At 44.2% G+C, this 14,912-nt stretch overlaps 1 protein-coding gene across 3 annotated transcripts in view; it reads right to left on the bottom strand.

Moving 5' to 3' along the window:
• Positions 1 to 14,912, bottom strand: part of LOC137422018 (proprotein convertase subtilisin/kexin type 6-like) — a 288,832-nt gene that overhangs the window by 17,760 nt on the left and 256,160 nt on the right. For all 3 annotated transcript variants that reach the window (XR_013622625.1, XM_068108687.2, XM_068108688.2), the window contains one exon: positions 14,377 to 14,492. Coding sequence is in view for 2 of the 3 variants with exons in the window: in XM_068108687.2 (XP_067964788.1) it covers positions 14,377 to 14,492 (116 nt within the window). In the remaining variant the exon portion in view is untranslated. The remainder of the gene's footprint in view (positions 1 to 14,376; positions 14,493 to 14,912) is intronic.

Raw genomic sequence — 14,912 nt, 5'->3', positions numbered from 1 at the left:
CAACTTCTTTCCTGGAAGTCCTGGCAGTGTCCATATGTTTTATACCTCTCCCACTGCCCCCTTCCCACGCCCCCCCCCCAAAGCCCTCGCCCTCTCTCAGATCTCTCGATGTCTCCATGTCTCTCGGTCCCTGCTCTCAAATGTTGTGTTTGTGTCCTTCCCCCTCTCTCCCCATCTTGTCTACCGCTCCCTATGTTATATGTTTTATGTGTCGGTTTGTCTTTCTGTGTGATTAATGTTCGCTCTTTCACGAGCCTCGATATTGTATACAAAAAAAAAAAAAAAAATTAAAACTAATTTGCGATTCATCGTAACTGCGATATGCGACCTTCCGGACAGTGAAGACTGCACTTCCGGCAGCCAATCACAGAACGCGTTGTTGCGTAGGCGTGGCCGATGTGAGAGCGAGCCGAGCCGAGCGCGTGCGCCATTACGGTTCGTAATTCGATTTCTTCCGGAGAAAATAATAATTTCTCGATTTCTTATGCGCATTATTTCTCCCAATTCAGTCAGAGCGAAGGGCGGAAGCGAAGAGCGTTGTTTTTTTTGTTTACGGGCGTACGGGCGTACGGGTGGGGTAGAGCGTACGGGTAGCGTTTTTTTTTTTTTTGGCAAGGAACGGGCACCCACGTACGGGCATGCCCTAGTAGAGGTTAAAGAGGGTACTGGGCTAGAACAGATCCATGAGGGAGGCCATCGTTTCTTGTTTGAACATGGCTGGTTTTGCTATTGAGGCTGATGCGGATATTTCTGTCACCAACGAATACCGACAGTAATCTTTTGAGATTTTGAGAAGGAGCCCTGGGTCCCAGACTGCGCCATAGGCCTACAACAGATCCACCAAGGCAGTTGCCATCATTTGTTTTCTCTGGAAGCCAGCCTCGATGATAAGAGGGCAAGAACTTAATCAGAGGTACTGTGGCTGGGTGTAAAGCCACCCTGCTCATCAGGTAGGAAGATCTCTAGGGTGTGGGTTAAACAGGATAGTCGGGCCCTCGTCATCAGCTTTACCGTCACTGATAGCAGGGCTACAGGGTGGTAATTGCAGGACAAGTCTGCTGGCTTACCAGTTTTTAGGATGGCAATAACATTGGCCTTCTTCCGGGCTGCAGGAATTTGCTCTGCTTCATGGATGGCAGTAAAAAAAGGCCGCCAACCAGGTATGGTATCGGTGATAGCAGAGAAAAGGAGGTGCACAAAGTCTGCATATTTAGCTGGGACAGGTGGTATATCCTCGATCTTGGATTCAGCTGCTTTGGTGAAAACAGTCCAATCCGCTTTCCGGAAGTTCCAGCATGGTTTTGGCTTGGAGTACACCAGTGGAATCTCGTTACCAATGTGGACAACAGTGAGGCAATGTTGGCTTCCTTTGTCAGGAAGCAGAGGTCGGGATTTGTTCCGGTGTTCCCCTGTCCCGAGTGGAAGGTCTTGGGCTGCTTTGGCTCAAAAGGTAGGTTGAGATAGGTCGTCGATGCCCAGTCGGTTAGCTGTTCTCTGGCGACATCATTTTCCCTATATCCCCATTCAGTGTGATGACTATTAAAGTCGCCGATGTAAACCACGGGGTGGTTATATTGGGGTACGACAGGTAATGGCCATGCTTATGTGGGCGGCTTCTAGACATTTACACAATTGATACCGCTTACCGTTACTGTTGCATACAGCGAATTGCTGTCTACGGTTTCGAAGACCGTGTCTGATGTAGGTGGTGAGACCATGTTTTGCTACGTTAACAGAGGCTATAAGGTTCCTTTTTTTTGCCTGCATTCTTTTTCTTTGCAGTTTTTTTGGCATCCTCACTGTGAGTGTCCTGAAGTATGGCTGTGTCGATGTTGTAAATCCTTCAGGATCTTGGCGAGGACCTCACACTTAGGAGGTGTCAACCCCTCAACATTAAATTGGAGAATGCAGAGTGAAAGACCCACTGGTGTTGTTGTGGTCCATGGCTTTTGGCCCTGAGAAGGGCCTTTATTAGCGCTTTGCAGCCTCGGACTCCATCGCTGGAGTTTGCCCCAAGTGCGTCGGTGGTATTGGCCAGTTGATGGCATTAGTCCTGATATCAGAGTATAATACTGTCGAGTATCATTTAACAGTAACACCACGCGTAGGTGGTCATCTCACTCCCAGCATCCACTAATAGACTCTTCGATGGTAAGTTAGTGCGGAATGATATCAGCGAATGGACACTTATCCTCGGTTACCTCCAGTTGTGTTGTCAATCCGAAGAACATGGAAACATCATCAGCTTGAATTCCATGTGGGTAAAACTATCGGAAAACATGGAAACACCATGAGCTTGAACTCCATGTGGGTAAAACTATTGGAAAACATGGAAACACCATCAGCTTGAACTCCGTGTGGGTAAAACTATCGGAAAACATGGAAACACCATGAGCTTGACCTCCATGTGGGTAAAACTATCGGAAAACATGGAAACGCCATCAGCTTGACCTCCATGTTGGTAAACCTATCGGAAAACATGGAAACGCCATCAGCTTGAACTCCATGTGGGTAAAACTATTGGAAAACATGGAAACGCCATCAGCTTGAACTCCATGTGGGTAAAACTATCGGAAAACATGGAAACACCATCAGCTTGAACTCCATGTGGGTAAAACTATCGGAAAACATGGAAACGCCATCAGCTTGAACTCCATGTGGGTAAAACTATCGGAAAACATGGAAATACCATCAGCTTGAACTCCATGTGGGTAAAACTATCGGAAAACATGGAAATACCATCAGCTTGAACTCCATGTGGGTAAAACTATCGGAAAACATGGAAACACCATCAGCTTGAACTCCATGTGGGTAAAACTATCGGAAAACATGGAAACACCATCAGCTTGAACTCCATGTGGGTAAAACTATCGGAAAACATGGGAACGCCATCAGCTTGAACTCCATGTGGGTAAAACTATCGGAAAACATGGAAACACCATCAGCTTGAACTCCATGTGGGTAAAACTATCGGAAAACATGGAAACGCCATCAGCTTGACCTCCATGTTGGTAAACCTATCGGAAAACATGGAAATACCATCAGCTTGACCTCCATGTTGGTAAACCTATCGGAAAACATGGAAACGCCATCAGCTTGAACTCCATGTGGGTAAAACAATCGGAAAACATGGAAATACCATCAGCTTGAACTCCATGTGGGTAAACCTATCGGAAAACATGGAAACACCATCAGCTTGAAGTCCATGTGGGTAAAACTATCAGAAAACATGGAAACGCCATCAGCTTGAAGTCCATGTGGGTAAAACTATCGGAAAACATGGAAACACCATCAGCTTGACCTCCATGTTGGTAAACCTATCGGAAAACATGGAAATACCATCAGCTTGACCTCCATGTTGGTAAACCTATCGGAAAACATGGAAACGCCATCAGCTTGAACTCCATGTGGGTAAAACTATCGGAAAACATGGAAATACCATCAGCTTGACCTCCATGTTGGTAAACCTATCGGAAAACATGGAAACACCATCAGCTTGAAGTCCATGTGGGTAAAACTATCGGAAAACATGGAAACACCATCAGCTTGAACTCCATGTGGGTAAAACTATCGGAAAACATGGAAACACCATCAGCTTGAACTCCATGTGGGTAAAACTATCGGAAAACATGGAAACGCCATCAGCTTGACCTCCATGTTGGTAAACCTATCGGAAAACATGGAAATACCATCAGCTTGACCTCCATGTTGGTAAAACTATCGGAAAACATGGAAACGCCCTCAGCTTGAACTCCATGTGGGTAAAACTATCGGAAAACATGGAAATACCATGAGCTTGAACTCCATGTGGGTAAAACTATCGGAAAACATGCAAACGCCATCAGCTTGAACTCCATGTGGGTAAAACTATCGGAAAACATGGAAACGCCATCAGCTTGAACTCCATGTGGGTAAAACTATCGGAAAACATGGAAATACCATCAGCTTGAACTCCATGTGGGTAAAACTATCGGAAAACATGGAAACACCATCAGCTTGAACTCCATGTGGGTAAAACTATCGGAAAACATGGAAATACCATCAGCTTGAACTCCATGTGGGTAAAACTATCGGAAAACATGGAAACACCATCAGTTTGAACTCCATGTGGGTAAAACTATCGGAAAACATGGAAATACCATCAGCTTGAACTCCATGTGGGTAAAACTATCGGAAAACATGGAAACACCATGAGCTTGAACTCCATGTGGGTAAAACTATCGGAAAACATGGAAACGCCATCAGCTTGAACTCCATGTGGGTAAAACTATCGGAAAACATGGAAATACCATCAGCTTGAACTCCATGTGGGTAAAACTATCGGAAAACATGGAAATACCATCAGCATGAACTCCATGTTGGTAAACCTATCGGAAAACATGGAAACGCCATCAGCTTGAAGTCCATGTGGGTAAAACTATCGGAAAACATGGAAACACCATGAGCTTGAACTCCATGTGGGTAAAACTATCGGAAAACATGGGAACGCCATCAGCTTGAACTCCATGTGGGTAAAACTATTGGAAAACATGGAAATACCATCAGCTTGAACTCCATGTTGGTAAACCTATCGGAAAACATGGAAACACCATCAGCTTGAAGTCCATGTGGGTAAAACTATCGGAAAACATGGAAACACCATGAGCTTGAACTCCATGTGGGTAAAACTATCGGAAAACATGGAAACGCCATCAGCTTGACCTCCATGTTGGTAAACCTATCGGAAAACATGGAAATACCATCAGCTTGACCTCCATGTTGGTAAACCTATCGGAAAACATGGAAACGCCATCAGCTTGAACTCCATGTGGGTAAAACTATCGGAAAACATGGAAATACCATCAGCTTGACCTCCATGTTGGTAAACCTATCAGAAAACATGGAAACACCATCAGCTTGAAGTCCATGTGGGTAAAACTATCGGAAAACATGGAAACACCATCAGCTTGAACTCCATGTGGGTAAAACTATCGGAAAACATGGGAACGCCATCAGCTTGAACTCCATGTGGGTAAAACTATTGGAAAACATGGAAACGCCATCAGCTTGACCTCCATGTTGGTAAACCTATCGGAAAACATGGAAATACCATCAGCTTGACCTCCATGTTGGTAAAACTATTGGAAAACATGGAAACGCCATCAGCTTGACCTCCATGTTGGTAAACCTATCGGAAAACATGGAAACATCATCAGCTTGAATTCCATGTGGGTAAAACTATCGGAAAACATGGAAACACCATCAGCTTGAACTCCATGTGGGTAAAACTATTGGAAAACATGGAAACGCCATCAGCTTGACCTCCATGTTGGTAAACCTATCGGAAAACATGGAAATACCATCAGCTTGACCTCCATGTTGGTAAAACTATCGGAAAACATGGAAACGCCATCAGCTTGAACTCCATGTGGGTAAAACTATCGGAAAACATGGAAATACCATGAGCTTGAACTCCATGTGGGTAAAACTATCGGAAAACATGGAAACGCCATCAGCTTGAACTCCATGTGGGTAAAACTATCGGAAAACATGGAAACGCCATCAGCTTGAACTCCATGTGGGTAAAACTATCGGAAAACATGGAAACGCCATCAGCTTGAACTCCATGTGGGTAAAACTATCGGAAAACATGGAAATACCATCAGCTTGAACTCCATGTGGGTAAAACTATCGGAAAACATGGAAACACCATCATCTTGAACTCCATGTGGGTAAAACTATCGGAAAACATGGAAACGCCATCAGCTTGACCTCCATGTTGGTAAACCTATCGGAAAACATGGAAATACCATCAGCTTGACCTCCATGTTGGTAAAACTATCGGAAAACATGGAAACGCCATCAGCTTGAACTCCATGTGGGTAAAACTATCGGAAAACATGGAAATACCATGAGCTTGAACTCCATGTGGGTAAAACTATCGGAAAACATGGAAACGCCATCAGCTTGAACTCCATGTGGGTAAAACTATCGGAAAACATGGAAATACCATCAGCTTGAACTCCATGTGGGTAAAACTATCGGAAAACATGGAAACACCATCAGCTTGAACTCCATGTGGGTAAAACTATCGGAAAACATGGAAACGCCATCAGCTTGAACTCCATGTGGGTAAAACTATCGGAAAACATGGAAACGCCATCAGCTTGAACTCCATGTGGTGAAAACTATCGGAAAACATGGAAATACCATCAGCTTGAACTCCATGTGGGTAAAACTATCGGAAAACATGGAAACACCATCAGCTTGAACTCCATGTGGGTAAAACTATCGGAAAACATGGAAATACCATCAGCTTGAACTCCATGTGGGTAAAACTATCGGAAAACATGGAAACACCATGAGCTTGAACTCCATGTGGGTAAAACTATCGGAAAACATGGAAACGCCATCAGCTTGAACTCCATGTGGGTAAAACTATCGGAAAACATGGAAATACCATCAGCTTGAACTCCATGTGGGTAAAACTATCGGAAAACATGGAAATACCATCAGCATGAACTCCATGTTGGTAAACCTATCGGAAAACATGGAAACACCATCAGCTTGAAGTCCATGTGGGTAAAACTATCGGAAAACATGGAAACACCATGAGCTTGAACTCCATGTGGGTAAAACTATCGGAAAACATGGAAATACCATCAGCATGAACTCCATGTTGGTAAACCTATCGGAAAACATGGAAACACCATCAGCTTGAAGTCCATGTGGGTAAAACTATCGGAAAACATGGAAACACCATCAGCTTGAAGTCCATGTGGGTAAAACTATCGGAAAACATGGAAACACCATGAGCTTGAACTCCATGTGGGTAAAACTATTGGAAAACATGGAAATACCATCAGCTTGAACTCCATGTTGGTAAACCTATCGGAAAACATGGAAACACCATCAGCTTGAAGTCCATGTGGGTAAAACTATCGGAAAACATGGAAACACCATCAGCTTGAACTCCATGTTGGTAAACCTATCGGAAAACATGGAAACACCATCAGCTTGAAGTCCATGTGGGTAAAACTATCGGAAAACATGGAAACACCATGAGCTTGAACTCCATGTGGGTAAAACTATCGGAAAACATGGAAACGCCATCAGCTTGAACTCCATGTGGGTAAAACTATCGGAAAACATGGAAACGCCATCAGCTTGAACTCCATGTTGGTAAAACTATCGGAAAACATGGAAATACCATCAGCTTGAACTTCATGTGGGTAAAACTATCGGAAAACATGGAAATACCATCAGCTTGAACTCCATGTGGGTAAAACTATCGGAAAACATGGAAACGCCATCAGCTTGAACTCCATGTTGGTAAAACTATCGGAAAACATGGAAATACCATCAGCTTGAACTCCATGTGGGTAAAACTATCGGAAAACATGGAAATACCATCAGCTTGAACTCCATGTGGGTAAAACTATCGGAAAACATGGAAACGCCATCAGCTTGACCTCCATGTTGGTAAACCTATCGGAAAACATGGAAATACCATCAGCTTGACCTCCATGTTGGTAAACCTATCGGAAAACATGGAAACACCATGAGCTTGAACTCCATGTGGGTAAAACTATTGGAAAACATGGAAATACCATCAGCTTGAACTCCATGTGGGTAAAACTATCGGAAAACATGGAAACGCCATCAGCTTGAAGTCCATGTTGGTAAAACTATCGGAAAACATGGAAATACCATCAGCTTGAACTCCATGTGGGTAAAACTATTGGAAAACATGGAAACACCATCAGCTTGAACTCCATGTGGGTAAAACTATCGGAAAACATGGAAATACCATCAGCATGAACTCCATGTTGGTAAACCTATCGGAAAACATGGAAACACCATCAGCTTGAACTCCATGTGGGTAAAACTATCGGAAAACATGGAAATACCATCAGCATGAACTCCATGTTGGTAAACCTATCGGAAAACATGGAAACACCATCAGCTTGAACTCCATGTGGGTAAAACTATCGGAAAACATGGAAACACCATCAGCTTGAACTCCATGTTGGTAAAACTATCGGAAAACATGGAAACACCATCAGCTTGAACTCCATGTGGGTAAAACTATCGGAAAACATGGAAATACCATCAGCTTGAACTCCATGTGGGTAAAACTATCGGAAAACATGGAAACGCCATCAGCTTGACCTCCATGTTGGTAAACCTATCGGAAAACATGGAAATACCATCAGCTTGACCTCCATGTTGGTAAACCTATCGGAAAACATGGAAACACCATGAGCTTGAACTCCATGTGGGTAAAACTATCGGAAAACATGGAAACACCATGAGCTTGAACTCCATGTTGGTAAACCTATCGGAAAACATGGAAATACCATCAGCTTGACCTCCATGTTGGTAAAACTATCGGAAAACATGGAAACGCCATCAGCTTGAACTCCATGTAGGTAAAACTATCGGAAAACATGGAAATACCATGAGCTTGAACTCCATGTGGGTAAAACTATCGGAAAACATGGAAACGCCATCAGCTTGAACTCCATGTGGGTAAAACTATCGGAAAACATGGAAACGCCATCAGCTTGAACTCCATGTGGGTAAAACTATCGGAAAACATGGAAACGCCATCAGCTTGAACTCCATGTGGGTAAAACTATCGGAAAACATGGAAACACCATGAGCCCTTAAAGCTCACCAGGGGGGTTGACTCAGCCTGTCATCCTTCCGAGGTCGGCTAATTGAGTACCAGTTCACTGGTAATTCCCTGCTTGTCGTTAAAGGCGGCAAAAAGGGTTGGCGTCAGGAAGGGCATCCGGTCCGTAAAACATTGCTTCAAAAAGGGGACCGAAAAACAACAACAACCACGGTTCCCGAAAAAGGCCAACCCCCGCTTTGCGGGGAAAAATGGCCTCTAAAGGTGGTTTTTTGTTTTTTTTAAATATATATACCATCGGTGATATAGTACATATATGATACATGAAAAGTAATTGCAAAGGAAACTGAACTGTTTTTAATCTTGTAAGTGAGCACAGTATTTTATTACATGCAAAATCGAAGATTTGTTCGTCTTGTGTGTTATTCTGTCTATCTGTCTGTCTATCGCCAACAGGTCACAATTTTAAACCTATCTTCACGAAACTTCACGAAATGGTAGAGTTGGTCATAAGGAAGAAGCCTATTTATTGTTTTTCAGGTTGTATTTCTAAAATCGTCATTCTTCATCCGATTGACTTGAAAGTTGAACAGCATTTGCATATTGAGTTACTAAATTGGGAAACCAACTATTTTTGAGGTCAAAGGTCACGTCTTTTCGGTGCTAATTGTCTCGCGAGATCACGGCGAGGTCACGTCTTTTCGAAGCTGCTCCATGCGCTCACGCTTTCGAAGCTAAGTGATATTTCTCAATCGTGTTTTTGTCGAGACTGTATCTATCTTTCGGTGTATGTACCTATAGCGTATCTTTTGGAAAATTTTCGGTGCTAATTTTTCGTACATGTATACACAATCGTCTGTTAATGGTATCGAGTATTCTGCGGCCTAGTACTCGTAGGCTTGGACTACCGTACCGTCTCCGACCTTGTGGTTTGTTTTTCTCTCAGCGATTCGTCGAATGCGCTGAAATTATTTTCGTTCACTGTTTCGTCCCAGTCGTTCACCCCGTACCTCCTTGTTTAATATCTGTACTCACAAACAAAACAAACAAAAAAAAAAACCCCAAAAAAACTATTTCCTTCCCAGGTCTTATTCGTTTATTTGTTCTTTTTGTTCGTTCGTTCTTCGTTCGCGATCACGCGGTTAGAAATATATAATCTCTCCCCTGAACAACTATTTTCTCTCATATATTATAACACCCTTTTCTTCTTTTCCTACAAAAGGATGCTTTCGTCTTGCTCACCAAATCTATTCATTCCAAAAAAAATATATAATACCATCTCTTACCTTTCTACATTCCCTAAACTATCCAGAACTCCACCCCTCCTCCAGTGTCCTCAAACGTATTTTTGACTCGAAGGTCTCAAACTCATTTTGCAAAAAATGTTCGTTTCCCATGAATCGTACACTTTTCAAAATCCAATCTCACCCCTCCCCTCCAAATCCTCCCCATCACCCATCCCTTTCAAATCTCCCCCCTTGCCCCTTCCCTCCCCTCCCTCCTAAACTCCTCCCACACCCCTCCCCTCCGAGACTCTCCCTCGCTCCTCCCCTCCTAGACTCCCCTCTCACCCCTCCTCCTCAAAGCATCCTCCCTGCTTCTTCCTCCTTCCAACTTTCACCTTCATCTCCCCAAACCTTCTGCCTTGCTCTTCCCCCTCCTCAAATAACACCTCACTGTGCCTCACCCAATCTCCATCAAACCTTTTGTCCGCCCCATTCTTCCCTTTCTCCAAGCTATTCTGAAATCTCTGACACACCTTCAACAGCTCTCCCTACCTCTTCCTCCTCTTCCACATCTTACCCTACCCCTCCCCCCCCCCCCTGTTCTGGACCCGATGCTCCCCCTTCCTCTTCATTAACGGTATGGACCTCAAACATCCGGGGCCTTCGCTCAAACTTGACTGACCTCTCCATACAGGTTGCTTCTGACAAACCAGATGTGATCTGCTTAACAGAAACTTTCCTCCTTCATGATGTCTCTGATGCCTTGGTATCTCTCCCAGGTTACTCCCTCCTCCAGTATGATAGACCTGAGCCTCGTCCTGGAGGTGGGGTTGCTATCTTTATAAAAAACTCTCTTCCTCACTCGCCCTCCACTGCCCTCTCTCCACCTCACCCCCAGGAATACCTTTGGCTACGGCTTCCCCTTCGCTCCCACCTTTTGTTCATATGTGTGTTGTACCGTCCACCAATCAGCGATGACTCCATCTACATCTCACTGTCTGATAATATGGACCAACTTCTATCTACCCATCCCAACTCTCTCTTCCTCATATGTGGTGATTTCAATTGTCACCATGCCAGTTGGCTGGGTGTGGGTACCTCTCTCACCAGCCATGGCTCTTCAGCAAAGGACTTCTGCGACTCACTGGGACTGACACAATCTGTCAATTTCCCGACCCGGATCTCAGTCAACGGAGCATCTTCTCTTCTGGATTTGGTTATGACAAACTTCCCTGAAAATGTCTGCTGCTCTTCTTCTGCTCCAATCGGCTCATCTGATCATGTGCTTTTCAAAGTGGACATCTCTCTGACCATTCTCAGAGAGCCTCCTCAGCGTCGACGAGTCTGGCATTTCACTCAGGCCAACTGGCACGGTCTTCAAGCAGCCATCAATCATCTGGACTGGTCTCCCATCTCTACCGCCTCTGACATCAACTCATCCTGGGAATTCTTTCAAAGTAAATTGCTCTCTCTCATGCACAGATTTATACCATCTCGCCTTCAGTTGTCATACCCTTCCTCCCGTCCATGGTACACGGAATCTTGTGGTGAGGCTGTTGCCCTGAAACAACTTGCTTTCGTCTCCTGGAAAGCAAATCCAACGGAAGGAAATCTCATTTCCTTTCACAAAGCCCGAAACAAGTGTGTGTCCACCCTCAGGAGAGTCAGGAAACAATATCTCACCATTCTCAAGACCGAACTCTCTTATCTGTCTCCCTCTTCCAAATCTTGGTGGCGTCTGGTCAAATCTGTTTCTGGTGTTTGTTCCCCCTCCATCCCCTCCCTCACCTCAAACGGCTTAACGGCTGACTCCGCACGTGAAAAAGCTGAATGCCTCAACTCTGTGTTTGCCTCTAAATCTTGTGTCCCAAACCCATCCCTCTCTGTACCCACCGTACCCAGTCGTACCCAGCTGCTCCTGGACTCTGTGTCCTTTCCTCCTGACAAGGTGGAAAAGTTTCTGGCAACCCTCGACTCTGATTCTGCAACTGGTCCAGACGGCATCAGCCCACGGCTCCTAAAATCATGTTCTTCTGCACTTTCACTCCCTCTTTCTGTTCTCTTCACCCTCTCTTTTGCTCAAGGTCATCTGCCATCTGCTTGGAAATCAGCCAACATCACCGCTTTGCACAAAAAAGGTGCAAAAACAGATCCCAGCAACTACAGACCAATCAGCCTTCTACCAATTATCAGCAAAGTCATGGAATCCATCATTGTTTCAGATATTAAATCTTTCCTCTTCTCCAATGGCTTGATCTCTGATCATCAATTTGGTTCCAGACCTGGTCACTCTACTCTGGACATGCTGCTTCTGCTTTCTCAACAATGGATGGAGGTCCTCAACGCCAAACAGGAAATTAGAGCTGTCTCCCTTGACATTTCACGTGCCTTCGATATGGTCTGGCACCCTGCTCTGCTCTCCAAACTCTCCTCCTTTGGTATCCATGGAAGTCTCCACGCATGGCTGGCGGACTTCCTCTCTGGTCGTAGTCAACGTGTGGCCCTGAATGGGTTTCTCTCATCTCCTCTTCCTGTTCAGGCTGGAGTTCCCCAAGGTAGTGTTCTGGGCCCTGTGCTTTTTCTGGTCTTCATCAATGATCTCTCTGACTCTCTTGAAAATCCTCTCTATCTCTTTGCTGACGACTCTACTCTCTGTCGCTCAATTCCTCATCCCTCAGATCGGCAGTCTGCAGCCTCCTCACTCTCTGCAGACCTGGACAAAATCACAGACTGGTCAAACAAGTGGAACATGTCTTTCAATCCTGACAAATCTCACACTCTTACAATGTCTCTCCGAAAGGACCGACTGGACAACCCTCCCATCTACTTTCTCAACAATCCTCTCCAAGAAGTTCTGTCGCTCAAGCTTTTGGGTCTCACTATCTGCCATGATCTTTCTTGGGAAAACCACATTTCCAAGCTGGCCTCCAAAGCCAGTCGCCGACTGGGCATCCTCCGTCGTGCGAAGTCCTTCCTTGGCACACCTGAGCTCCTCACCACATACAAGGCTTTCATCCGCAGCTCAATGGAATACTGTTCCCCCCTCTGGGCTGGTGCTCCTGCCTCACACCTTGCTCGGCTTCACGCTGTTGAGGCCAAAGCTTTCAGAATCATTGGAATCTCCTGCGATGTAGTCAACGCCGAGGGCCTTTCACTCACTCACCGCAGGCAGGTTGGAGGTCTTTCTGTCTTCTACCGACTCCTCTCCGGCCTTGCTCCCCCAGCTCTCTCTGTGCTCTGTCCCCCCAATATTCCTTCAGGTCGCACAAGATCTGCCTGCAACCCTCTTCTGGTTAAACTGCCAAAGTCTAGGCTCTCTGCTCACCTTCACTCTTTCATTCCCCTTTTCTCCCGCCTCTGGAACAAACTCCCCCACTCCCTTCAATCCCACTCCTCCCTCCAGGTCTTTAAAACAGCTGTTCACCACCATCTCTTATCTTCCCCCATCGAAAACCTTGATCTTTTCTACCCCCGGTAATTCACCCCAGAGTCCTTGCAGTGTTCATATGTTTTAATCCTCTCCCACCTCCCCCCAAGTCCTCCCGATGTCCCTGCTCTCAAATGTTGTGTTTGTGTCCTTCCCCCTCTCTTTTGTGTCCTTCCCCCTCTCTCCCCCTCTCTCCCCATCTTGTCTACCGCTCCCCTTGTTTTTTGTGTTTTGTGTGTCGGTTTGTCTTTTTGTGTGATTAATGTTAGCTCTTTCACGAGCCTCGATCTTGTATACAAAAAAAAAAAAAAAAAAAAAAAAAAAAAAAAAAAAAAGGTCAACTCAAGGTCAAACTTCTAAATGCATCAATTTTCATTTGAAAAAATCATCACTTTTCAGCCCATTAACTTAAACATTAAAGAGCAATTGCACAGTACATCACAGTATTGGAAAACCAACTACTTTTGGGGTCAATAGGTCAAAAGTCAACTCAAGGTCAAACTTCTAAATTCATCAATTTCCATTTGAAAAATCATCACTTTTCAGCCCATTAACTTAAACATTAAAGGGCAATTGCACAGTACATCACAGAATTGGAAAACCAACTACTTTTGGGGTCAATAGGTCAATGGTCAACTCAAGGTCGAACTTCAAAATCGTCAATTTCGTCAGAATAATTGTCCATTTTCATTGTATTAACTTGGACATTAAACAGCAATTGCATAAGTGCATCAATTAATTGGGAAAGCAACTATTTTTTATGTCAAAGGGTCAAATCAAAGTCAAACTTCTGAAATCATCGATTTTCATCTGAAGAAAATCATCAATTTTCATCCGATTAACCTGATGATTGAAGAAAATTGCTTCGTGCATCACTAAATTGGGAAACCAAGTATTTGAGGTCAAAGGTCAACTGAAGGTCGAACGTCTAATATCATCAATTTTCATCTGAAGAATAATCAATTTTATTCCGATTGACCTGAGCTTTGATTAAGATCGATAAGATGGACAATTTAATGTATCCATGGCAACCTCTTTTTGGGGGGAGGTGGATTTTGTGCAAGTATCGTGCTCTGCATGACGTCATTCTTATTTACTGATTTTACCTGTTCCACAATCTGTGCAGTTGAGTGTTTGCCTCTGCGCACAACTCCGACACGTCCGTTCAAAGGCAAAAGTTCCCTCTGGACACTCAAAGACACACTCACGCTGGTTCAGTAATCTGTACAAAGGAAATGACATTTTTACATCACTCTCAAGGTTCACATTTTTACATCACTCTCAATGTTCCCATTTTAAATCACTCTCAAGGTCTCCATTTTTACATCACTCGCAAGGTTCCCATTTTTACATCACTCAATGTTCCCATTTTTACATTGCTCAATGTTCCCATTTTTACATCGCTCAATGTTCCCATTTTTACATCGCTCAATGTTCCCATTTTTACATCACTCAAGCTCCCCATTTTTACATCGCTCAATGTTCGCATTTTTACATCACTCAATGTTCCCATTTTTACATCACTCAAGCTCCCCATTTTTACATCACTCAATGTTCGCATTTTTACATCGCTCAATGTTCCCATTTTTACATCACTCAATGTTCCCATTTTTACATCACTCAATGTTCCAATTTTTACATC

The sequence above is a fragment of the Myxine glutinosa genome, chromosome 2 (genome assembly GCF_964187855.1).
Source record: "Myxine glutinosa chromosome 2, kmMyxGlut1.1, whole genome shotgun sequence".
NCBI lineage: Eukaryota > Metazoa > Chordata > Myxini > Myxiniformes > Myxinidae > Myxine > Myxine glutinosa.
The sequence above is the reverse complement of the archived record's forward strand: the minus strand, read 5'-3'. Positions and strand labels throughout refer to the sequence as shown.